Genomic DNA, 23,627 nt, shown 5'->3' on the forward strand with positions numbered 1-23,627 from the left:
TTATCCGCGACTATTACTCATTCGCCTTCCTCTATTATTCTTCTGCGCCAGACTCGGCCAGACAGCATTGGACGCAAAGTGTGTAATGCAATATAAATTTATTTAGCGGAGATATTCCATTTCTACCTGCTTCAGAGTCAAATATAGATTTTTTTTTATCTTGCAAGTTTCAAAACCGAGACTTTATCTGTCGCTTGGCTTGTATACTTACGTACGTAATTTAGTTAAGGTAAGTTAATAAGTTCTTTTAACTAATTTCGAAAACAGAACGAAAGTAGAGAACTTTGCAAGTCTCGAATTAATTTCTGAACTTTCAAATACTAAAAAAAATTCTAAAAACAGCAACAAGTAGATTATAAAAGTTGATGTAAATGCAATATAAAGAAAACGGTAACTTAAAAAATATATAGATAATAGCATAAATAGCGCGAAGTGAAAAATTTTAAATGTTTTAAAATATTATTAACAGTCAAAATTTACAGGAAGTGCTTGCATGATCAATAAAATAAAAAAGGACATTCAACATTTAGATAAATACAAAAAGAATGGTGTCAATAGAAAAAAATTCATACGAAGGTATATAAGTGCTGGTCTACAACCTTGTTTTAAAGGGTATTTAAGCTCTAAGCCGTAAGAAATTAACCAATCAAAATCGATTATTTTCCTCACATTCCATTGTGATTGGTAAATTTCTTACGGCTTAGAGCTTAAATATCCTTTAAAGCAAGGTTGTAGACCAGCACTAATGTAAGTCGCGATAAGGCAAATTATGAAACTTTGAATAGGCCGGTTTGAGTAGTTTCGTGTTAGCAATGTCGAGACAGAAAAGTAGATAAATGGGGAACATTGCTAAGACGTAGCACCTGAGGCGAGAAAGAAGAAGTGACGTTCGTACTATTAACCCAGGGCAGTAGAAGAGAAGAGAAACCTTTACTGCTCCAGGATCTTCGTTGAGCGCCATTACGCCGAGAATAAGAAATAATTGCGTGGTACAGAGGGTCAAAGTCGTGAGAGCGACCTGCTGCTTGTGATCCGCCACAATACCAGCGACCTTTAAACTCGTCTCGTCCGTCCCTATTTCTCTCCTTCAGTTCGCGACTCATCTATCTTATATCCTTGTGTACTGACCGTAAATACGAAAGCCCCAAATCGATTTTATCGCAATAGACTGAGCCGAATCAATTGCTTTCTTGTATACCGCAATAAATTGGAAGGTTTGATGATGGTGTGTTTATCTTTATAAGACCTGTTAACTTTCAATATGTAGTATAGATTTATATGAATTATTTCGCTGAATCACGATCACAGGAAGTATACACGTTAAACATGCTTTTTCTCATCACACCATCACAGAAGTCCACCGCATTAAAATTATGATTGTTGCTATGATTTTAAATAATCTTAGATTTATTTATTTATAAAATTAATCATTAAACAAATTACTAGTTGCGCTGAAGCTTTTAAGTTTGAATAAATATAAAATTGTTTTTTTTTATAAATTTTATGTACACACACGTTATAATATTTATACATTTTTGTTTTATTCGGCAGATAAATTGTACGTACATTTATCTCTTATCAGTAAATCACAACTAGTATCGTAAATACATAGACTTTTTATCGTTAAATGTTAATACTGATATGGATATTGATAACAGTTAATACATACGCCAAAAAATATAGGTATTGATGTATTTATCTGCTGTAAAGTATGAATGCCAGTATGCTTATCTGCTGTAAGTTTTTAAAAGTATTAGCAGCAAGTTACGCTCCGTTGGTAAAGAGAAAGTATTAGAGTATTGGCATACTATCTGCAGATAAGTACTAAAGAGTATCAGTACTTGATATATTTGCACCGACTGAGTAAAATCATGGATGATAACATAATTGTAAACATAATTTATTCTACCTATATACAAATAATTTAAATTTATGGAATAGAATTATATACATAATCCGGATACTACTAGAAAGTACTTTAAATTATAATTGATTTATATACATTTATTCATCGTGCAATCGAATCACGAGAGATGGTGCTGATCGTTTCATTTAATATGTCATTGTTGCTTTATTTATCGTTCAGGCGAAATCTTGCTTATGAATGTAATAGTTCAAAAAATTTATTTGTTTTTATTTTATAATTAATTATTTAATATAATATGTTTTAATTTATACACATAAAATGTATATATAAATAAATATAATTAGCTTATAATATATATCACATCCATATATTCAATTCATATTATGTATAACACAAATAAACAGAAAAAAAGAACGAGAGAATATAAAGAAATATAATAAGGATAAAGAAATATAATAAGATATATTTTAAATAGATAAGCTTTTAATATTACACATTCATATTATTGCTAAAATTAAACTGAGGTTTATAAATCGTGAATTAACGTACATAACTGAACACTTTACACGGCCAGGCTCAATAAAAGCGCAGTGCCGCGTTTTACCCAGAAGTCCGAACCTTGTGTTCCAGCTTTGAGATCTACAGCAACTACGAACGCAGATCTCATTTGGTCGCCGCTCCTCTGGGGGTAATAATAACAAGGACAGCTGTAGAACTCTGTGAAAGTTAAAGCGAATGTTGGTTGTAATTGAAAGTCTGTTTCTTCCAGCGACCACAGGCGTATTTGCGCGCGAAGAAAATCAGAACGCAGTACCTAAAGTGATTTTGATATTTGCATGTTATATTTTACCTTTGACTTTCTTTTTAGCTTGCTCGACGGGTCGAAAATGAATCACCGGCATGTTGCATACAAGTTGCATGGGAGCGGGCTCGATGAGAATGCCATTCTCTTTATCCCAGCCGGCGCCTTCCAGAAAAATGGATCGTATGTACACGCCGTCCTAAAATAAAATTATGCAATTAATAAAGTAAATATTAGTAAATATACAATTGTTCAAAATATGCACGTTTACGATTGTTATATCATAATTAATAAAACTAATATGCTTTCTATAATCGATTTCTCGCAATTTATGTATTGAAGAAAATCTATGGAAAGAATATAAAGGGCATGCAAGATTATTGTTTGTAGTAAGAAAATTTCTCGTTCTGAATTTCGCACAATTAATATATTTTACTGCGTACTCGAAGTTAGTCATATGTAAGAACGGTAGAATTTTTATCTCAAACTCTTATATAAATGAGATATTTGTATTAACCAATCAACACTATTGTTTAAGCAAGGAATGTACCCAGGTAGTAGGATGACGTCTAAAGACGTATTAATACCGTTTTATTGACGTTAGAGACGTCATTAAAACGTTATTAATACGTCATTTGACGTCACTCTGCTACCTGGGATAAGCTTCTTATAGTAAAACGGTGCTCGATATTATTCGTCCCGGACTGAAACTGGTCCGATGAGCAATTAGTCTAATCGCTCGTAGTTACCGCGGGCGGCTCGATTATAGCAGACTCGTCCGTTGAGAAGACAGTAAACTCCCATGACAACGAATCGATAGATACGTTCCACAGTCTCGCCGAAGTTTGTAGTACCGCAGTAAGGAATCCGATTGGAAATGTATACGCAGCTAGCCAGAAGAGCAATGGCGGATGAGTGGTTTGAGCCCAATTGGCGAAGTGCTCGACTCGATTGATTAGATCCCTCGTCCAAGCGCCGAGCAGTTTCAAAGACGGATACGCGGTCAGCCATAGAGACGGTACTCTCCCGTCGTATATGCACGCGAAGATTTCTTCTAACTCTCGCGACATCACCACCGATCCCTTAATTCCACGTTGAAGTTCCTCAAGGCTGTCGCGAGTTTTCGCCAACAGCACGTTGTACCGTCCGATCTCTTGAAGAAGCACCACGTCCAACGGTGTTTTATACGGCCCTATCAGTTTCTCCGTTGTCTCGTAATCGATCGTTTCCGGTATTTTTGAGATAATATCGCTCGCGAGTTGCATTACCTGCAAAAAATGAATATACTCAAGATAAAATTAATAAAGTAACAATAACAGACAATGTCGATTAAAACAGAACGAATATCAAGACTATTTGTGTTAAGTTTAAAAATGTATAATCTATCATATGCCTACTTATTATCTTTTATGTTTTTTTTACTTTTTTAATTAGACAGGAAAGATAAGTTTTACACTCAACAGCTTTATTTACTTACCTTCTGCTCCTTGTCCTCGTCCAACTCGACGCTGACCACTTGTACTTGAAGACTCATGAGAGTCTGAAGCATATTTCTGGCCTCCATCATTAGGCAAGTGATATCCGCGTTTGGATGCTGACCAAACACCTCCGGCTTGTCGATGTTCGGCAGAATCGTGATAAAGTCGCGATAGGAATCCAAGGAGCCGTCGCGAGGTACGTAATAGGTGGGCAGCGATGATAAACGATAATGGGGAGTAGTCAGGGCGTCTTCCGTGAAATATTGCTGGATGTATGTCATCAACAACCGGCGATCCCAGTCGTCGGTCACGTGACCACCATAACAAACACCTGCTATAAGATATTTCAAAGATTCCCACGGTGTGACTGGATATTCATCCAGGTAAACTTGCAGCAGGTTCTCGGAAACCTGGAACAGATATCCCGCTATTATGACGATTGTGCGCTTCTCTATCATCGGGCGTCGCTTTGACGAGACAAATTTAAACGTTGTAAGAAACATTATGGCTTGAGAGATACCATCTTCCTAAATAAATTGCAGAATAAATAAAAAGCTTTCGACGTTTGTGCACACTCACAACTTTTGCTTGAAAATACCTCAAAATCGGAGTCGTTAAAGCTGTAGACTACGTTCCAACCAAGTTGCTGGAATTTCTTCCGTTCTAGAAGAATAGAGTGGAAGAAGATCAGCGTGAATAGTAGCTTTTTATATTTAGACTTTTCTTGGCACAAGTCGAACTGCGTTTCGGTGATTAAACCGTAAAGGCGCTTCATGTTCGCTTTTAATCCTTTTGGCGGCTCGGTAGTCATTTTTATCCCGGCTTGAAGGATCGATATTGGAAACTGAAAGGTCGGACTCGAGCTAAGCCATAATCTGTAAAAAAAATTAAAAGTTCATTTTTAAAACATTTATATCGTTACATCTAGTTGTGTTTATAAATACTTTGATTTTTATAACTGTATTCTTCGTAATAAATTTTGTTGAAAATATTTGTTTTAATTATTTCACTATTCACAACAAATTTAAAATTATTAATACTTATTATGATTACTTCCGTCGTACTACATTGCGTGAAAAATGGTATTGCATGAAGAATATAGCAAGAATAAGGCAGTATTTCATAACTTTGGCATACCTAAATCTTGGATGTAAAGTTTGGCCGCCGGAGCTGAGCGTTTCCACGATTTTATCGAGCTTGGGCATCCAACTGAGCGCGAGGTGGCAATTCGCAAGAAATACCCAAGATCCTTCTTTGGCACCGATCTCTATCATGCTGCGCAGAGAATAAAATAATATGAAAATCACTGGGGAATTTTGTACCAAATATTGATCCAAACTTTGAACATTAATATTATCGAGCTGACATATTTAAAATTTTATTCAAAGTAAAGAATAAAATACGACTGTTTTAAACTCTTCTTATTTCTTTGATTTCAAAGTATCTTAAGTAATATAACACAAATATGTTGTACAATTGTGTATATGCTTCTTATAAGTAACCTCGTAGCAATAGGAGCCTGTCCCTGGCCTAGCGATAACGTTAGGAAATTAGCAGTCATGCCCTGATTATCCGCTAACTGCGCGAGCACCCCGGTAGGATCCACGCCGGGCGAAAGAACGAATATCAGTGGTGTCCGCGCCACAGAATCATCTAGCACTGTTTTTAGATCGAGTACAGGAGGTTCCACGAAATTTGGACCGAGAATGCGCACAATATAGGTCATGATGCAGAAAGATATTCTGTCAGGTCGACAGCTGCGGATGAATAACATTTTCTGAAACTCGTTGCACCCTCCCTCCCATTCGCCGACCAGCGATGTAGCTTCCGGTTCGGTGCTGATGTACCTGCGGATTGTTAAACGGGTTTATGAGAAAATACTGCATAAAAATATATATTTCAAAAAATATTTTTAATGAATATCATGTTTATATTCAAAATAAATGATTATAAGAATATACATATATAACGTGTCATTTTCTGATATCTTCATATTGTTATAATACAATAAGAAATTAAAAAGAATTAATAGAGAGAAAGAGAGAGAGAAAGAGAGAGAGAGAGGGAGAGAGAGAGAGAGAGAGAGAGAGAGAGAGAGAGAGAGAGAGAGAGAGAGAGAGAGAGAGAGAGAGAGAGAGAGAGAGATCAACGCTTGTTATAAGCAAAGCTATGAAAAAATGTCAACGGCCAAAATACGAACAATTTAAGGATGTTGGATTTTAAAATTATATTTAAAATAAAAAAAAATTATATATTGTCTAGTTTCTCAGTTAATTCTTCTCTTTGATGAAATATAAAATTTCTTTTAAGTCGATATTAGACAAATACATTGATTTCTTTTCGTGGCTTTATTAGCACATAGTTACATGCAACTATAAATTAGCCGCAAAGGCAGCTAAAAGAAGAGTCTGGTAAAAATGATCTATCAAAAGAAGCTGAAGCGTCGAAATAGCGTGACGAAATAACGATGTGACGTTGTACGACGTCGTACGCACCAATTGTGCCAATCTCGCGAGAGCTGCTCGAAAGAAGAAACGAGTCCGTGAAATCCGGGCAGCTTGTCGAGTTCCGTGATGTTGTCCCAAGTTTCATCCGGCAGCCACGGCACGGGTTTGTCCGGCTGATTTTCTCGGTCCAGCACGATCCCGCCGCGGAGCAGAAACGCGTATTCTCCTGGGATGATCTTACCTTGCGCATCCAATATCTTGACACATATGTGAAAAGAGAAGAGTAGTTTGTGCTGCTCGAACAGACCTCGGCACGTGTTCCTATTCGCCGAAAATAAAATCCATCAGATCAGTTTGTTTTTCTCTAAGACTGCACATTTTTCTTCTGCGTATATAAAAAAATATCCGCAAAGTAGAAGGACTGTAACGGCGTGGCGTCACATTACGTTGAGCGTGTGCGCGCGCGCGCGTCTCAACATTTTCCAACAAAACATTGATTTATGATGCTGTGTAAAAGATAAGAGACTAGTAAAAACAAGATACATTTTTCATTAAAAAAGTGTTTTCGCCAAGATTATATATTACATTAGTATACATTCTCATTTAAATTAATGTTAAAAAATTCTTTTGAAGGATTATCGTTTGAAACGGTGTTATGCATCGTTTTATGAAAGAGAGATTGCAATTTATCCTAGTTATTTCGTTTTAATGCAAATTAATGATGACAGTTAGACATTACAGAATAAAAGAAGGCAGAGTATTCAAAAATTCGAATCGTAACTCTTGTTTATCAGTAAAAATCGAAGTTTTTGTAATTAAGAAATTAAAAAATGAATTTTTGCATTCAATTATACCTGTAAACCGCGTATGTATGATAATCATTTAAACTATTGATCCTCTCGTGTAAGTTTATTTTTTTAGGGCTCTTGTCGATGGAAAGCATAAACAGTGCGTTGTATGCATCGAGGGAGAACTGATACATGGGATCGATAACGCTCATGTCGTTCAGGACGAAAAAAAGAATCGAGGCACGCTTCGAGCATGGCTGATAGTCTTCTCTCGCCATATCTATCTCTTTTTCTGTCTGTTCAGCAACAGTTAGAGATTCCTGAATGGAGATAGACGTCGCCTTTGATGTCTGCAGGGTATTTAGCAAATCTAAGTCATCTAGAAGAGTCTCTCCCGCCACGCTCAGCAAACTAATAAGAAAACATATTGACATATTTTGTTAATTATCTCAGTTAATTATTTGTAAGTAGTATTAAGAGTTAACGATTAAAACAAATACCCGGCTAACAAATATTCAAATATGTCGAGAATAGATTTGGAAAGTTCCTGCTGCAAATTTTATCGATAGGATGCCGGTAAAAATGTAATAAAATCTGTTAACAGAATATGATGGCAGGAAATGAGAAACTGCAAAAACCGAACGAAATCTGCCATTTCATAACTATTTAAATGATGTATTCCATTCAAATGTTTACGAAATGACAGATTCTGTTCGGTTTCTGCCGACAATCTGTTGTCAGATTATATTGACAGGCTTTACTGTGTGCTGCAAAGCACGAGTTTAATGTGGATTTAAATACTACTGGATCTGCGATATCTGAGCAAATCTGCTGCCAATCTGTTATACTGCGAGCAGTTTGATTGTTGGATGACTAATATATTCAATTATGTGTATAGAATAAAGTACATCGCGCGTAAGTCTATACGTTTAACAACGAAAAACGTTTGAACTTAAAGCTTATGGCCCATATTCTCAGTTCACTTTTATCATAAATGAGCGCATTTAGCACATAGTTTATGTTACATATACTATATATAGAATCTCAGAAATAAATGCGCGCATTTATCGATAAAAGTGAACTGAGAATACGGGCCTATGGCAATTTCGTAGAACTCACTAAAGTATTTTATCTTCTAGTTCTTTGAGAGTCCGTTTATCGGATGCGATTGTGAGAACCAAATTGTCTTTCTGTTCTTCGAGCTGCGGCTTCTCTTTCCTGACCACAATTGCTAGGAGCTGCGCTTCGAGCCCTATACACGCGCGGGGTAGAGTTATATTCCCTAATCTTGTTCCATCTTTCTCTAAAGTATACGATAAGACTATTAGTTACCCTGCTCCTTAATGGTGAAGTTGCATAATGTCGTTTTAGTTGAAATCTCCGGAGCATAGTGGGGATTCGAGAGTTTCGTAGTCATAAACAGCCGGAATTGTTCATTGTAAGTGATCATTTTGTCGTTAAATCGGATCATCACTTGATCACCTGCAGCGTCAGAGACGTAGAATAATGAATATAATAGGCAAAATGAAACAAAATTAGTGCCTGTATTTTATGTTAAATATTGCTTTTGTTTTATACTGAATTAATCCGATCCGAGTTAAATATAAAAAAATATATAAATATTTTCTTATTTATATTATTCTTCTCTTTGACGATGTAAATAGATATTTATATTAAGAATAATTTTTAACATCTTTTAATTTTAATGAATACATAAACTTTTTATAATTTATGCAGAAATATATTGCAATTACGCGAATATAATTATATGATAGCGACGTTAAATTCTACCTGATTTAATGAAAGCTTTTTGGAGAATCGGGTTCAAACCCGGATCGAGGGTCTCTGCGATATTTTCGAGCAGTACTGGGTTTCCGAACTGAATTGCTTTTTCCAGAACTCTCATAAAGTCCGCTTGACCAAAGTCGATTACTTTCAGTGACTGCGATTATAATTGTTACATTAAAATGATAAAGTAAATTCTCTGATTTCGCCGGTTTAAAATCGTTTCATCTCTAATTAGTTATTTAATTTTAACGTAAAATCCAATATATCATTGGCATATGTATTGCTGGAGGGGTATTAGTTTCTTTGATGGATATCGGTGCCGCGGCACCGCAAACATTTACGTTTTTCGCCTCCATATTTTTGATCCATTTCACCGCCTGACATTGCGGATCGATTACGAGAGGCCAACGTGTTCCTCGTGTCACTATGATGCCGTTCTCTGTGCTGAATCCATCGGATGGTAATCCTTGAATGTTCCACTCCCGGATTGTCGATGGATCAGCTAGAAACTCCCTCACATCTAGATTTGGTGATGTCGGTATTCCTCTATCATACACCTTAATAACCATTCGATAAATCACAGTACGGACATTAATTTGCTATTTATATGAGAGAAACTGATCGCTTTTATGATAAAATAAAAATATAAAATGTAAAATATACGTAACGAAAATTAATCCCCTATTTTCTCTATTCTATTTTAATAGTCCTTGTTACAAAAATGTGATTGAGATTGCATGTAATGCGTCATTAGTTTGAAAATTCTACGGAGAGAAATTTTAAAAGAAATTCTAGAGAAATTTTCAATGCGGTTTGATGAAGAATTATGAAAAGAAAGAGGAAAACGAATTTTGAACTTACCTCCTTGGACCAAATGCTCATTAGTTCCTGTCTATAACTGGATACAAACGGACCGAGGTAAGACACAAATCCGGTAGATATCAAGCAATCACCGAGCAGCCAGTCGAAACACTTGGTTAATGACGCCACTGTGTTCTCCCATATAATTCGTTCATCAGAAAGACCGTCCACCAACATCCCGGCACGCTCTAATTTCAGCTTTAATAGTTCAGCCTGAGAGAAAGAGAATTATACGAGAGTAATTATACGAAGTTACATTCATATGAAATGCATTTCAGCAAAAGCAGACAGAAACTTTTAATTAAAAAATAAAATAAAAATACGTGCGTTAAGATGTATATTAAATACACATTTCTTCTATCAATTAATACTTTTATTACGGCTGTTTTAACAGCTCATCTACTTTTGTCAATATCATATTAGAACGTTATTATTGGAAATATAAAAATCAGAGTTTCATTGTCAGAGAAATAACTTTTTAATTAATTCGCGTAACATTGCGCAGGAATAGACCTCGTTCTCTCCGTATCAATATGGACGTTGGATTCGCTCGAAGGAATACATCTGGCCAATGGAAATGCGAGCAAACGCGGGCTTCTGCAGTTACTAAGGTACAAGTTTGTGTAACTATAAGTGTTACCGGTGGATGGAGTCGGATTGGACCAAGCCGACTTCCTTCACCGGTCCATGCTCTCTCTCTCTCTCTCTCTCTCTCTCTCTCTCTCTCTCTCTCTCTCTTTCTCTCTCGGCTTTATGCGAGGTCATTTCCGGCGTTCTAAAGCGCAAGAAAACACGGGTGTACTCGCCAGCCTAATCAAATCCTCCTTTTCTTTCATCTTCGCGTCGTACATTCGCTGTAATCTCTCGAGTTGCTCGCGTGAGTTCTGCAGCTGCTGCATTGCCTCCTTTAAGGCCATTTCCTTCTGTTTCAGCGACTCCAACGCGATCTGCAGTTTTTCCCGTTTCGGTGCCACGATCCTGCAATGCATTGTAAAAGTATAATCAAATTTTTGACGACGGCAGAGTGACACGGCGCAACTGATGGAATTAATTAATTAAACAATAGCATGCAATTGTTACTTTAAAGATCCGTTTTACATATTATATAAATATATCAGATCATAAATATTTATGATCTAAAAAAAAGAAAGGAGAAACTCGACAGATACATATTGAAGGTTACCTCTTGTTTCGAATGAGTTACCTGTATAGCTTGCCATAATTTTCCATAGCTATCACCCACATGCAAAGTGACTTAGCTGCAGCAGACACCACGCCGACCTTTATGGGATCGAATTCGGGATTGGACGTGTACTTGGCTATTGTTCGTAGAACTCTGTCCGATATATGATCTTTGTCGAAGTCACGAAGCTAGAAATCAGATCGGAGCGAGTTAGCTCGTGGAAATGAATAGACTTGTCAGTCGCAATATTGTCGCTCACTGTATTAATGAAGTTCACGTCGCTAAGTTGGCGCTTCGCTTCCGCCCACGTAGGTTCCGAGTTCTTCAGGATCATCACGGCTTCCATCACCATCTCGACTTTCGGCGGCGGATGCGTGAAAGATTTTATTTCAGATAAATCTTTCTTGCTCAAAGTTTCCAACGCCTAAAATAATCCGTCATTTCTTTGTCACATAATGTTCCGTTTAAATCAAATCTTCAAATATATTTGGTCCTTTGGAAAAAATCTTTTGATAAAATAACTTTCTAAATAGACGATTATATCTTTTTCTCCGTTCTCCTGCTTTTCATTAAAAAGATATATTTTTCGACAATAAAAATTTAATTACCGAGTGAAATCCTTTTATTCTTGACCGCCTATGATCTATGATTCGAAGTTATTGTTATTTCAATATTAAGTATTCATAGTGCCGCAATACCGAAAGGACTAAATTGCTTAATTAAACATTACATAAATTAACAACTAATTTTATAAAAAATATATGAGACGAAAGAAAATAAAAAAAAGAATGATCAGAAATTCTCTAACATTGTTTAAAATTGGACGATGCTCTTAAAAGGAATAATTCGGTAACGACCTTGATGGCCTCGTTCAAGGCAGGTTCGACGGTCGCCAGGTCAGCCCTCGCAAGCTCCTCGAGGTTCTTGCATTCCTTTTGCTCCTCGGCGATACGAAGCGATTTGGCGGTGATCTGTTTTTGCGTTTCATCAGCGTCGTGGCTTTGGTTTACTACGCGCGTTGCAAGTGTAGCACGGTTAAAAGCGGCGAACGATGCAGGCGGATACCGTATGATTAATTAAGTGCGCGAGAGGAAAGTTGGAACCAGCGTGAGCGTTAAAAGCAATAAGTTTTTATAGATTAATCTGATAAACGCCACTGATAATATATCACTGTCGCGCGCGCCGTGTACCTATCGTTACGAGGAATTCTTCGCACTCCCTCGTAGATTTATGAACTTGCTGCTGAGTGACTTCGAGCTCCGCCGCCATTTCTTTAACTTTCACCCGGGTATCGTCGATCTTCGAGAGGCCGCCGCGAAGTTTGTTCGCCTGATCTGCTAAATCTTGTCTCTTTTTTGCCAGCATCCTGCGTGATTCGAATACGACCAGCGTTATATTTTTATCGAAGTTACCAAGAATACCGCAGTAAATACTGTACTATTTATATATTAGCTGCAATTACGTTGTCTGGTCTTAAAATATAGAAACCGCGTATCTATGACGCGGTATCGCGTTTGTTCAATGCTCACTCTTTATAACCGACCACCAGCTCGATAAAATTCACGGGAGTCACGTAATTGTAACGCTTCATTTCAGCGGCCATTCTGCGAGAGAACTGGGACACCGTGTCGTGGATCAAAGAGAACGATGCTGCAATTCCATCGCGCATTCGGTCCTGCAATGGCGGCAATGGTATGGCCGTTGCGGATTGTCGCGGTTCCTGCAGAAAAGTGCATTCTCGTAACGTTCGCGTTCGTTACGTATAAATTTTTTAACCAGCTGCACTCCTCTCTCTATCCTTCTTTCGCGCACACACCGGGCCGAGCGTAATAAAATGGTTCCGTTATAAAATGCATTCATTTTATGCCAGGATTAACAGTCGATCCCTTATGATATGCATATTCGTTTCATCGTCTAATATTCTCTAAATTAAAACCAACTGCATTTAATACATAATTATTTCAGATGCGCGATTATCCATTCCGTCGAAATTTTTACTCGGTGATATTATGACGAGAAAGTATCTTCGTTTTGTGATATTAAAAAAAGGACGTAACAGCACCGAGAATCATAAATGCATTTAGACTAAAAGCTGCATGAATAATAAATAATCTAGAAATGGGGACGCCGTTTAAGAAGAGATTCTTATACAGAAACGAAGAAAACTCATTACGGTAGTTATATTAAAAATATAAAAGAATTTTATGGAATTATTGATGACGGTAAAACATTAGTTTGATGCCAATTAAAGTATTTGCCTATAATTGTAACAATACTTGTGCGCATCTTTCGTGCATCGCGCGCTTCTCGATACAATTTCATTCGAGGGACCTGGCATAAAACAAATACAAGGCATTCCCGGAGATCTTGATGAATTATGAATATCAAAAGCATTTTCGAGGAATCCGAGCGACCAATCTCAGCCTCGCGGCCGACGGGAAGAAATGCGCCAGACGTTCGTATCATCAGGGGGCAAACCGTAGATGGGAAAATAATCGGATTCGCTGAAATGGTCGGCAAGAAGAACGGGAGCGGGACGGGGGGGAATGGAAGATTGGTGGTAGGAAACGCGCGTTGATCGTAAGAATCGAATCGAATGGAATCGATCGCGCGGAAAGGGGAAGGGCGTACCCACCACTTTATTTTCGCCGGTGATAGTGAGCGTCAGATTGAGATTCATGAGGAACTTGTTGCCAACTTCGAGGAGAGCTTCTCTCGGCCATTCCAAGAACCAATCGATGGTCGTGCAATTGATCAGGGAAGGGTACTGCCGTAATCTGTTCCTGAAGGCATCGCCGATCGGGCTCATGCACAGGATCAAATGCATATTGGCACGCGCCCTCTCGATCAGGAAGGAATATACCGTCTCAGTCGTTGGTGTCTTTCCAGCCTTTGTTACTTCCCTTGATAGTTTATATTTAATCTGAGAAACAAAATAAATGTCTTTCTGAAATAGCTCGTTCCTGTATTAATTAATTTTATTTTCGCCGAGTTAAATCGTTAGACAAACGCAATTTATAGCGACATGAGAGTATTTAAACTGCCTCAACTGCTGTGCGTATATCTCTGTACATTTTCACTTTTAAATTACTCTTGATATGTGTAATATAGCTATTTGTTCACATTATTTATGTAAATTTATCTTTACTCCTTATTTACACAGCTTATAATTACAAAAGGATTATCTCTGATATTATAAAAAAATTATGGGAATAATACATTTTCCGTATTTATTTTAAAAGCAATAGTAAATATAAATATATTATTGTGAACAATACTGTAAACATAATCTCCAAGTTTTTATATTTTCTAATATTTTTAAGACGACTTAGTTTTATAATAGGAAGTGATTAATTCTCTTGCTTTATGAAGCGATAATTTCAGTAATTTAGTGGATAATATTGTATTAATGAGCAAAGCGATATACGTTTACATAATATTGCATAATATTTTTAATTTCATTAAAACATTCTTGTGTTTTTAATAATATAAAATATCTTTCAAGCGTTTCCAAGGTATATATCCAAGGTATATTTTATGATATAAGAATAGTAAGAAGAATATGAGACAGGGAATAATTAAACGAGATATAAATTTCATGGAATTGAAAATGGTACTTCTGTTATCTTTTTAATTTAGCTGATTCTCTTTTCCGAGAGAAAACGCCCTATACAGAATAACGCGGATTATATACGAATGGAGATGAAATGACGGTGATGGTGGAGCGTATTAACCGACTTACGTCCTCTATTTCGTCGCTCTTGTAGAGATTAGCCACTTCGCCGGTACTCAGCATATTGTTGACAATCTCCAGAAACTGCTCCTCTACTACTTGAGTATCATTGAAGAGGAAACTGGTCGGTTTGTTCTCCACCCCGGTTATTGAGTACAGAGTCTTGAGATCCTCACGAAATTCCGGTGTTCTGTATTGCGCCGTAACGGCAATTTGATAAGTGGCCAGATCGCACATGTAACTGCCGATACGCGAAAGTGATTGTCTGCCGCTACCACCGATTCCAACCAGAAGAATATTACCGCGGGGCTGCAAAAGGGACAAATCTTGAACTTATGACGATACTTAAATTAAACATCAAATATTAAATTTAATAAAAAATATCGTGATGACATGTAAAGCTGTAACAACGTAATTCTTCTTTGTACTTCATCTTTGTATCTCTCAACAACATATCGTTGGATAAAATGTAATTGTTATGCGGCACGCCATGTGAATTACAAACCTGCGATATTACACGAACGATGCGACATACATGTTCGATCGCGTCGCGAAACAGAACGAGATCGAGGCGCACCACGCCGGGAGAAACATTGTACTCATCCATCTGTTCTTCCACGTAGCGCCTTATAGCACCGATATCAGAAAGGTCTTCGTATATATCCCAGGCATTCATGAAACTGCCTATAGATATTGAGCTTAAGGTGTCTCGGATATTCGAAACGTATCAAAACCAATAATAAAAAAATGATAATAATTAGATGTGTGTTAGTTATTAATATTAATAAATGGCGAACAAAGTACATCAATGTTAAAGATGAAGATATTGCGCGCGTTTACCGAAAATAGGGCATCTCTTCTCCGGGCAGACGTTATGGAAGGTCAATTCGAAGTACTTCCCAAGCTGATCATTCAGCTGAGTCACGAACCACTCTCTGTCCCTGAAAGAAATTGCTCAGCATTTTTTTCTCCCGTATCCCAAGCTAAATTAAGTTAATGCCTCTTGAGCGCTTACTTCACGTCAATAAGCCGATCGCAGAAAACTCGGAAACTCTCGTGGACCCACAATCGTAGAAAAGTCTGCCTGGAATACTGATAGTCCTTATGGCTGCGCAGCAGCCCCTGGAAGACCTGTCGACGATCGATACTAATTTTTGTATCCCGTTATCAGATTACTTTTCGCGAAATTACCGCCAATTGCTTGTCGATTTTTAATCTTGATACGCTGTTTTACCTTCGAGATATCTCGCAAATTAAATAAGTAATGCATCTTTGTAAGAGTGGGAAGCATCTTCTGGGCTACATGATTGTATAGATCGAGCGAGGCAAACGTTATTTCATTTGCTGAGAAGAAAACACCATTTCATGCAATTTTATACAATTATCAATTACGTTCAACGGGGATTACTTTGCGCTTACATATCCCTTTCACTTCAGCATGAAATTCGGACAGCTGTTGGTTCAACATCGTGCCGTAAATCCTTATAATTTGCCTTTCATTTGGAAAAGTCATGTTAATGACGTTGAATTTCGTAACCAATCGATTTGTGATGACGTTGCGGCCTCCACCGGGTGGTCCCATCGCAGCTATTAATTGTATCTTCTCAATGTATTTCCTCATTTGCTTCTGACGGTCGTACCTGTCAATAACGTTTTATACATTTGTTGCAACAGATTATTTCAACATATATTTCTCGCGATATTTTTGCTACATTTGTTATGCTTCATTTACTGTTTTTTTCCAGGTTTTTTGTCTGTTACGTTTTCTTGTAAATATTTTGCATATAATTTTACCAAAATCCATAATCGATCCATTGGCGAATCAATTCCAACGGCGGTTGCGATCCGTATTTGTCCTTCATGGGCATATTAAAATCGTCCATGACAGTGATCATAATCTTACCGCCTGTAGGAACATAAACTCCTTTCTTCCGTTTCTCCAGTCTACTTTCTATTGCATCCTGTACCAAGAGAGTCAATGTAAAACGTTCATTCAATATTTAAGACTATTATCCATTCAATATATACGTTCCGAGTCTTACTTGTACGTTACCGGATGTAGTTTGGGCCGACATATTTACAAGCAGAACAGCGTATTTCGTGTCGTCTAGAAGCTCAAGTATCGACTGGATAGTGGACGTTTTTCCTGTACCCACTGGGCCCACTACGAGCACCGGAAAACCATTCGATAGAAGAGAACTTACGATGTAATCGTATCGTATCGTGTCTACGGTGGGTACTATTATCTTGTAGAATGGTACACTGTAAATTGAGTCAAGGATATATTGGAATCCGTTAGGGGATGTGGTATAATAAGCTATTGACGCTTAGCAATTTTTAAATTGACAGATATAATTAAATACGATATAATTTGAATTATTTGATTTGAGTATCTATATATGATTTAAAATATGGAATTTACAATAAATTAAAAATATCCTAATTTTTATATGATTCTGTTTTATTTAAATTATCTAATTTAATATCATAAATTGTAGTTGACCAAAAATACCAAAAAATTATAATTTATCAATAATAAAGTGAAACAGGAGATCAATGTAATATATATTTAATTATAGAAAAATACCATATATACGGTCTAGGCTAGATTGTGTAATAACCTAATAATAATATCGTGTGAATTTTGTATACTTTATTCCAAATTCAGTGAACTGCGTGCCGATATTTTGTTGGTCTTTTAAAATATAGCTTCTTGTTGGAATAGTAAATCCGCAATTAATAATCGATTTAATTAAGTATGTGGATTTTCTGTTTCATCAAAGAGCTGTGTTTTAAAAGTTCGACAAAAAATCTACGCACAGTTTACTGAGTTTAGAAAAAAGTATACAAATATTACACAATATTGTTAGGCTATCGAGAGCCAGTCCAAACCGTAAATGGCATTTTCTCTAATTGATTATAATTTATCCTGCAGCTTCTGAGAGAACAAGAGACGATTCGAAATTTTCTAGAAGAAATTAGAATGGCACTCGTGACATACTAATTGAATGTGTTATTATCGCTTACTCGGCTTGAAATTTCCATGCGGGCGATAATTTTTCCTCCCATAAAATAAAAGTACGCAGACGTGCATCTACGTAATACTCGTATACTGTGTCCCGTAACGGAAAGAAACTTTCAATTTCCCTTATGAATTTATCCATTTTCTGGCGACCGTCCTCGTTGACCGAGGCGCACAGTGACCATATCATGCTGCAACGTAGAACTGAATGTAGTTATTTAGTGCTCTCAAATACTATTACCATGTCATTAACTCAGAACTTGTAGTTTAATACGACTTGCAAACTACCGGAGAACAATATCAGTGTCACTTGGAAATGTCCAGGAGCAACTATTAATATTCGAACCCGCGCCGCTTGAATACTGGCTGCGAATTTGTAATTTTTTATCTCGTCGAAGCGCAGTTGTCGCGTCTCATACGGTTCCCCCATCAAGATGTATTTAAAAAAAATTTTTAAGAGGCTTGACGTACCAAAAGAAAAACCATATTTTACATATGTTGGAGAAAGCGTCGCGATCCTCGCCTAATTCCACGCCGTTTTGCGGCGTCGCGAGTACTTCGAGAAGTTTGCAGAGCGATTGAACGGCGTTTAATTCGGGGACAGGCACGAGTTCCTCACAATTTCGCCGCTTAAATCCTAGCGTAACGTTGACGCGGCTCTCGAACAATCGATTCATCTGATTGAAAAGTAATAAAACTATTACGTTCTATCGGGCCGCGATGGATTATTCGTTCTCACCTCTTCGATGAACTCCGGTTTTGCTTCATACTTTTGCAGCCACGAATCGACGTACGGACGCCAACCGAGATTCTTGTAATCATTATAGATCATGCCCGCTCTGGAGACGGTCGCGGGAGAGGCGGTGGCCAGGTCTTGCACCTCGAAAAGCAACGAAACTTGGTCGGGCATGACGATACGATCGTTATTTACCAGCGTCAGTACCTTAAAACGCAATGTTTTTTTTTACTTTCAGGAAACGCGCCAGTTAGCCTTATGCAATTTCATCCTAAGGAGAAGTCAAAGGATGGGTGAAGTATACCTTGTTGTCATCCATGACACTGTTCATGTTCTCAATCCAATCAACGTCCACAGGGCCATCAAAGAGGATCCACTTTTCGTCGGCGGTATCCTCTATCAAAAGAGCGTTGAGCTTTAGAGTAGCATGTTTTCCAGGCATAAATCGCGTTAGCGAGAAAGAAACAGGTTTCCATCATAATAATCTTGCTCATATTCTTTCTTCCTTCCGGTTATTTATTATTCATAATTATCAAACCGTGGGCAATATTTTTATACCATCTAATAGGTACGTGTTGCGAAACAGCACTGAGATATTATTTTGTACATTTTTATAAATACATATTTATATCATATTTGTAACGAGTATGTCTTGTAAAATTTGCATATTTATGAATTCGCGTTTTTTTTTTAAATTTTATGTACAAAATATACCTTGTGATTCTAATAGATACGTCTTGATCATAAAATCTATCTTAAATGTTTCATATAAATGATTGGATTTGCTGCTCCTTAGCGTCTAATATACTTATTACATCACACATATTACATTGCAATCAATCAAGCGCTTTACCAGAACAAGTTTTCCGCATGATGGACGATATCACTCCGTCGAGCCATTCTCCGGTGGAAAGATTGTACTCGCCGTAGAGTTCACCGAGACTCAGTGCCTTAGGATTAATGGGATGTACGTGAACGGTGTTAAAGCCCGGCTTTCCATCGCTCTTCATTGTCGTCATCGTATTCTGCAAAATCTTCCATGTTGCGGTTTTTGCGGTGTTTGACGCGCCGACGATCATTGTTGAGTGACGCGAGCTCTTCGTCTCGTACAGTTCAATAACTTTCGTCACTATCATGGGAATTGGCTGTAATCCGGATAATTTAAAGCTAGCTAGATAATTTATCCGGCGATTAATCTGAACGATTTCTATAATTATATGTTTGCTAACGCTGGGAATTAAATTCTAATGATGATTCAAGGAAGATATCAAGCTTGATACATATAAATTGATATTTGTAAGCGTTGGATCAGCATGAATAATTTCTCGATAAATACTCGATAAATGTCCTTAAGGCCACGACATAAAAAATGCGAACGTTGGCACCTTCCAGCAAGCGGAATTGCGTTATATCCTCCCTAAGTAGATTACCTGCAGCTTCAACTTGATTGCCTCGCTGGTTATATAACTGATAATTTCCTCGTAATCCATGGTTGGTACGTCTACGTTGGGGAAAAGATCTGTGGTGATATCGAGGAATAGCGGTAGGTCGTCCGAGGTAAGCTTGGCGACATTCATGTCTTTCATGGCGAGAATAATTATCTAGATAACATTCAACTTGGTTGATACAAGTTTATGACGTCCGTGTAGTATAAAAAAATGTTGCGTTTCCGTCGCTTTGAAAATATTTGACGTAAAAACGTAGTAACAAGAAATATAACTTAAACGTCATTTTCCCTTAATTTTTAAGCAAAATTTTATCGCGTTGTATTTTGAAATAACAAAAAATACTAAAATTCTCTCTCTTGTTAGAAATTAAATCGTTTTATAAAGTAGTCACCTCCTCATCGGGCAAATTGGGATACAATCGTTTCTTTTTGCCAGCGTATCGAGTCAGCGTTACTATACCTCGCAGACCAAAGTCGTAATGGTATTGCTTACTAAGCTGCTGCTGGGCGAGAGAGTATAAAGTAGAAATCTACAAAGTAGAAAAGCATTATGCAGAATTTTCAGCAAATTTTTTTCAGCAAATTAAAATAATATTAAAATTTCTTTACTAATAAATGAAATAAACACTTAAAAATTTATTGGCCATGGTAAACAAAAAAACTTAAAAATTGTTTAATAAATTTAATAGTACCACATATTATATCATTATTACTTTTAATTTACAAAATTATTTACAATTAAAAGTTGCTTAGAATTGCGAGTAACCTTTCTAGCCAATGCGCGGGTGTCTCGAAACCCTTCGCCGAACAAGTTGATTTCGGCAATCATACTACTATCCGGCACCATCATCGAGATTGGTCGGAACATAGACTTTAAATTGTCTGGAAGCTCGGTACGTCCGGCGTAACCAGGATTCATTGTGATGAAGATGCCGCAGGTGTGTACCAGGGTTGTAGCGGCGCCGTCGAGAATGAATCTCGTAAGTCTCTGAGCGAGAGCGGTCAGTATCGATAGGATCTGTTGCGCCACTACTGATAAAACTTCGACGTTAATTCTGCGATTTAAAAAAATAGGTGTTTTTAAAAGATCTTTCTCTCTATCTGTCTTTTCGTTCGTAGTTTCTTTCATTTGCGTCATGTGGTAATAAAACCATTCTAATTAGTTTCGCACGGAAAATGAGAATGAAAGAAGCAATTTTTATATGTTCTATGATAATTAAGTAGTAAAATAAATGTATAAGTTATCTTTTTTTTATTATATACAATATTAGAATTTCGTTAATCATGCGTTTTGAAGAGATACGATAAAGTTTATGACGTTTCTATTTGCGGAAACGGTATTTGGGTTTCAAGAGTATTCACCGATTGAATTCGTCGAAGCATCCCCAGGCGCCGGTTTGCGACAGTCCAGAAAATAATTTGCCCATACTTTTATAGTCCAGCCCTTCCGAACAATTTTGCACGATTACGTTGAAGCCCAGCGCTTTTCCCAGGTCCTTTACCGTTTCAGTTTTTCCGGTACCAGCAGGTCCCTTTGGGCTACCGCCGCGATACAAATGAAGAGCCGTTGTCAACGTGATGTAACATCTGTATGTGATATAAATGCGAAGAGTTATTTCATTAATTAATACGTGACATATGTAGAAATGGAAAATTAACAGACGAGAACGCTTTAAATATAATCCGCGATTACAAAATCGTACAATTATTATATTACTTTGTGCGTATTTTAATGCGCGCTTCAAAATGTTCGACAGAAGGGCAATTTTATGTATATATATATCGTCGTGTTATATTGAACGCAAGAATTATGTTTCTGGCCCGTATGGGCGCGATGAGGATCTTCATGCAATTTACAGCGTATTGGCGAAATATCTCGACCATATCAGACCCGTATTTCGGGAACACAGCTGCAATTTTGGCATTCGATTCGAGGAATACATCAGAGGAGTGTGCATATGCTCCAACGCGGTTTGCGATTTAATGCGTCTATTCGAAACACAGGCGGACAGTTCATCTACCTTCGAAGAAATGGGGCGCGGGGCGACTACATGGAAGGCACGGAAGATTGAGAGTCTCCTACATACTCGGAAAGTGGAGCACCGTTATCTTCTTTCCGTAAGACAAATCCTTGGGACTGCGAGAGCGGACAAACGTATCGAGATGGCAATCGTCGTCTATAAATTAAAGCAACGAGAGAGCGGTAGCCTTTTATCGCGATTAAATCGATACCATGTTAAGCAGCGACGGGCGGGATGTCGTTGCTTGCTCCGGCGTTACACGTTTACCCTTTGATGTCGCGCGCGGCGCGCGAAGTACCCTCCTTTCGAGGCCGCTCTTGAGATCGCATCGCATTGTCATTACACCGCATATTACGTCGAGGGCTGTGTCGAGTTATATGGCCACGCATATATCCGCGATATTGCGCCACCTCGACGACCGAAATTGCTGCGCGAACTCTACGCGCGAGACACGCGACAAGCGTTTTGCGAAATGCATAAGTATTCTTTTGCTATAGATATGATTAATTTGAAGCATACCGTAAATATGTATAATATTTTTTACGGCGTCAGCAGTTTTACTTTTTAAATATCTCTCATGAACCTTTTTAACCATCTTTCACATAATCACTTAATTTATTATTTCAAATAGCGCAATATATTTGTTTCTTTGACATTTTGTATGATTATAATTCTCTCATAATTCGATCGCGTCAGATTTAAGTATACGAAAGTTCCTCGGAGTATGAAGAACATCTTGCAGCTTGTTTAAATTAAGTGATCATCGTACTGCACCTACGACGACACGTGACGTTGTTCCCGCGCTAAGATATAACTAGTTACGTGAAGTATGATGCGCGATAAGTATATCATGAGTTTGCGACCTTGCCTTAATCATGTAACGTGAGCTATTTGATGCGATCAGTATCGCGCGGCAAGTTCCCTCATTAAATACAACGGTGCACTTAAAACTTTACCTAATCGGACATGTGCAGAGCAGCAGCGTCAAGCAATCGCCGTAATCGTCAGCCTCGCTGACCTAACCGGGGTTGTATTACATTCGCCAATGTGTCGAACAGTAAGCATTACCCACGCCGTCGTGTGTTACCCACGCGCGTGACAGACGAAATTACGGCTGGCCACGATCTGGTGCCAACTACGTGACTAACTATAGCGCACGAGCGATAACCACTGAGAAACTTCTGTTTCAACATTGCTGAACGGGACGGAGTACGGCGACCGACTAAATACGTCGTAACGTTACGTCACAAAGTAATTTTGCAAATGGCTCCGCAATCGAGTGCATATACGTATGCCATTATTCGTATTTACCATACAAATTCACTTGAACGACGTTACATTTTGCCGAGTATCTGCGGTATAAAAAGCCTCGATAAATTTGCGATGTAATGCGTCTCGATAAAATTGTTGTCGATTAATTTCTTTTATAATTAATTAGAGAAGAAAACATTTTT

The 23,627-nt window shown here is 37.6% G+C and overlaps 1 protein-coding gene across 1 annotated transcript in view; it reads right to left on the reverse strand.

Moving 5' to 3' along the window:
* Nucleotides 1-2,235: 2,235 nt before the first annotated feature.
* Nucleotides 2,236-23,627, reverse strand: part of Kl-2 (dynein heavy chain 2, axonemal kl-2) — a 30,828-nt gene continuing 9,436 nt past the window's right edge. The window contains exons 7-44 of the mRNA XM_071797962.1: nucleotides 21,515-21,739; nucleotides 20,919-21,207; nucleotides 20,545-20,682; nucleotides 20,136-20,306; nucleotides 19,559-19,850; nucleotides 19,010-19,101; nucleotides 18,709-18,912; nucleotides 18,441-18,646; nucleotides 17,975-18,160; nucleotides 16,990-17,209; nucleotides 16,742-16,908; nucleotides 16,367-16,587; nucleotides 16,182-16,291; nucleotides 15,963-16,078; nucleotides 15,788-15,888; nucleotides 15,453-15,631; nucleotides 14,957-15,256; nucleotides 13,850-14,137; nucleotides 12,744-12,934; nucleotides 12,405-12,580; nucleotides 12,072-12,223; nucleotides 11,474-11,638; nucleotides 11,236-11,402; nucleotides 10,838-11,009; nucleotides 10,032-10,244; nucleotides 9,512-9,727; nucleotides 9,174-9,324; nucleotides 8,715-8,864; nucleotides 8,502-8,634; nucleotides 7,449-7,793; nucleotides 6,643-6,915; nucleotides 5,650-5,994; nucleotides 5,285-5,422; nucleotides 4,746-5,022; nucleotides 4,147-4,557; nucleotides 3,419-3,937; nucleotides 2,718-2,868; nucleotides 2,236-2,584 (exon numbers count right to left, since the gene is read on the reverse strand). Of these exons, the coding sequence (XP_071654063.1) occupies nucleotides 2,430-2,584; nucleotides 2,718-2,868; nucleotides 3,419-3,937; nucleotides 4,147-4,557; nucleotides 4,746-5,022; nucleotides 5,285-5,422; nucleotides 5,650-5,994; nucleotides 6,643-6,915; nucleotides 7,449-7,793; nucleotides 8,502-8,634; nucleotides 8,715-8,864; nucleotides 9,174-9,324; nucleotides 9,512-9,727; nucleotides 10,032-10,244; nucleotides 10,838-11,009; nucleotides 11,236-11,402; nucleotides 11,474-11,638; nucleotides 12,072-12,223; nucleotides 12,405-12,580; nucleotides 12,744-12,934; nucleotides 13,850-14,137; nucleotides 14,957-15,256; nucleotides 15,453-15,631; nucleotides 15,788-15,888; nucleotides 15,963-16,078; nucleotides 16,182-16,291; nucleotides 16,367-16,587; nucleotides 16,742-16,908; nucleotides 16,990-17,209; nucleotides 17,975-18,160; nucleotides 18,441-18,646; nucleotides 18,709-18,912; nucleotides 19,010-19,101; nucleotides 19,559-19,850; nucleotides 20,136-20,306; nucleotides 20,545-20,682; nucleotides 20,919-21,207; nucleotides 21,515-21,739 (8,005 nt within the window). The 3' untranslated portion in view covers nucleotides 2,236-2,429. The remainder of the gene's footprint in view (nucleotides 2,585-2,717; nucleotides 2,869-3,418; nucleotides 3,938-4,146; nucleotides 4,558-4,745; nucleotides 5,023-5,284; nucleotides 5,423-5,649; nucleotides 5,995-6,642; nucleotides 6,916-7,448; nucleotides 7,794-8,501; nucleotides 8,635-8,714; nucleotides 8,865-9,173; nucleotides 9,325-9,511; nucleotides 9,728-10,031; nucleotides 10,245-10,837; nucleotides 11,010-11,235; nucleotides 11,403-11,473; nucleotides 11,639-12,071; nucleotides 12,224-12,404; nucleotides 12,581-12,743; nucleotides 12,935-13,849; nucleotides 14,138-14,956; nucleotides 15,257-15,452; nucleotides 15,632-15,787; nucleotides 15,889-15,962; nucleotides 16,079-16,181; nucleotides 16,292-16,366; nucleotides 16,588-16,741; nucleotides 16,909-16,989; nucleotides 17,210-17,974; nucleotides 18,161-18,440; nucleotides 18,647-18,708; nucleotides 18,913-19,009; nucleotides 19,102-19,558; nucleotides 19,851-20,135; nucleotides 20,307-20,544; nucleotides 20,683-20,918; nucleotides 21,208-21,514; nucleotides 21,740-23,627) is intronic.

Source organism: Temnothorax longispinosus, chromosome 2 (genome assembly GCF_030848805.1).
Source record: "Temnothorax longispinosus isolate EJ_2023e chromosome 2, Tlon_JGU_v1, whole genome shotgun sequence".
NCBI classification, from domain to species: domain Eukaryota; kingdom Metazoa; phylum Arthropoda; class Insecta; order Hymenoptera; family Formicidae; genus Temnothorax; species Temnothorax longispinosus.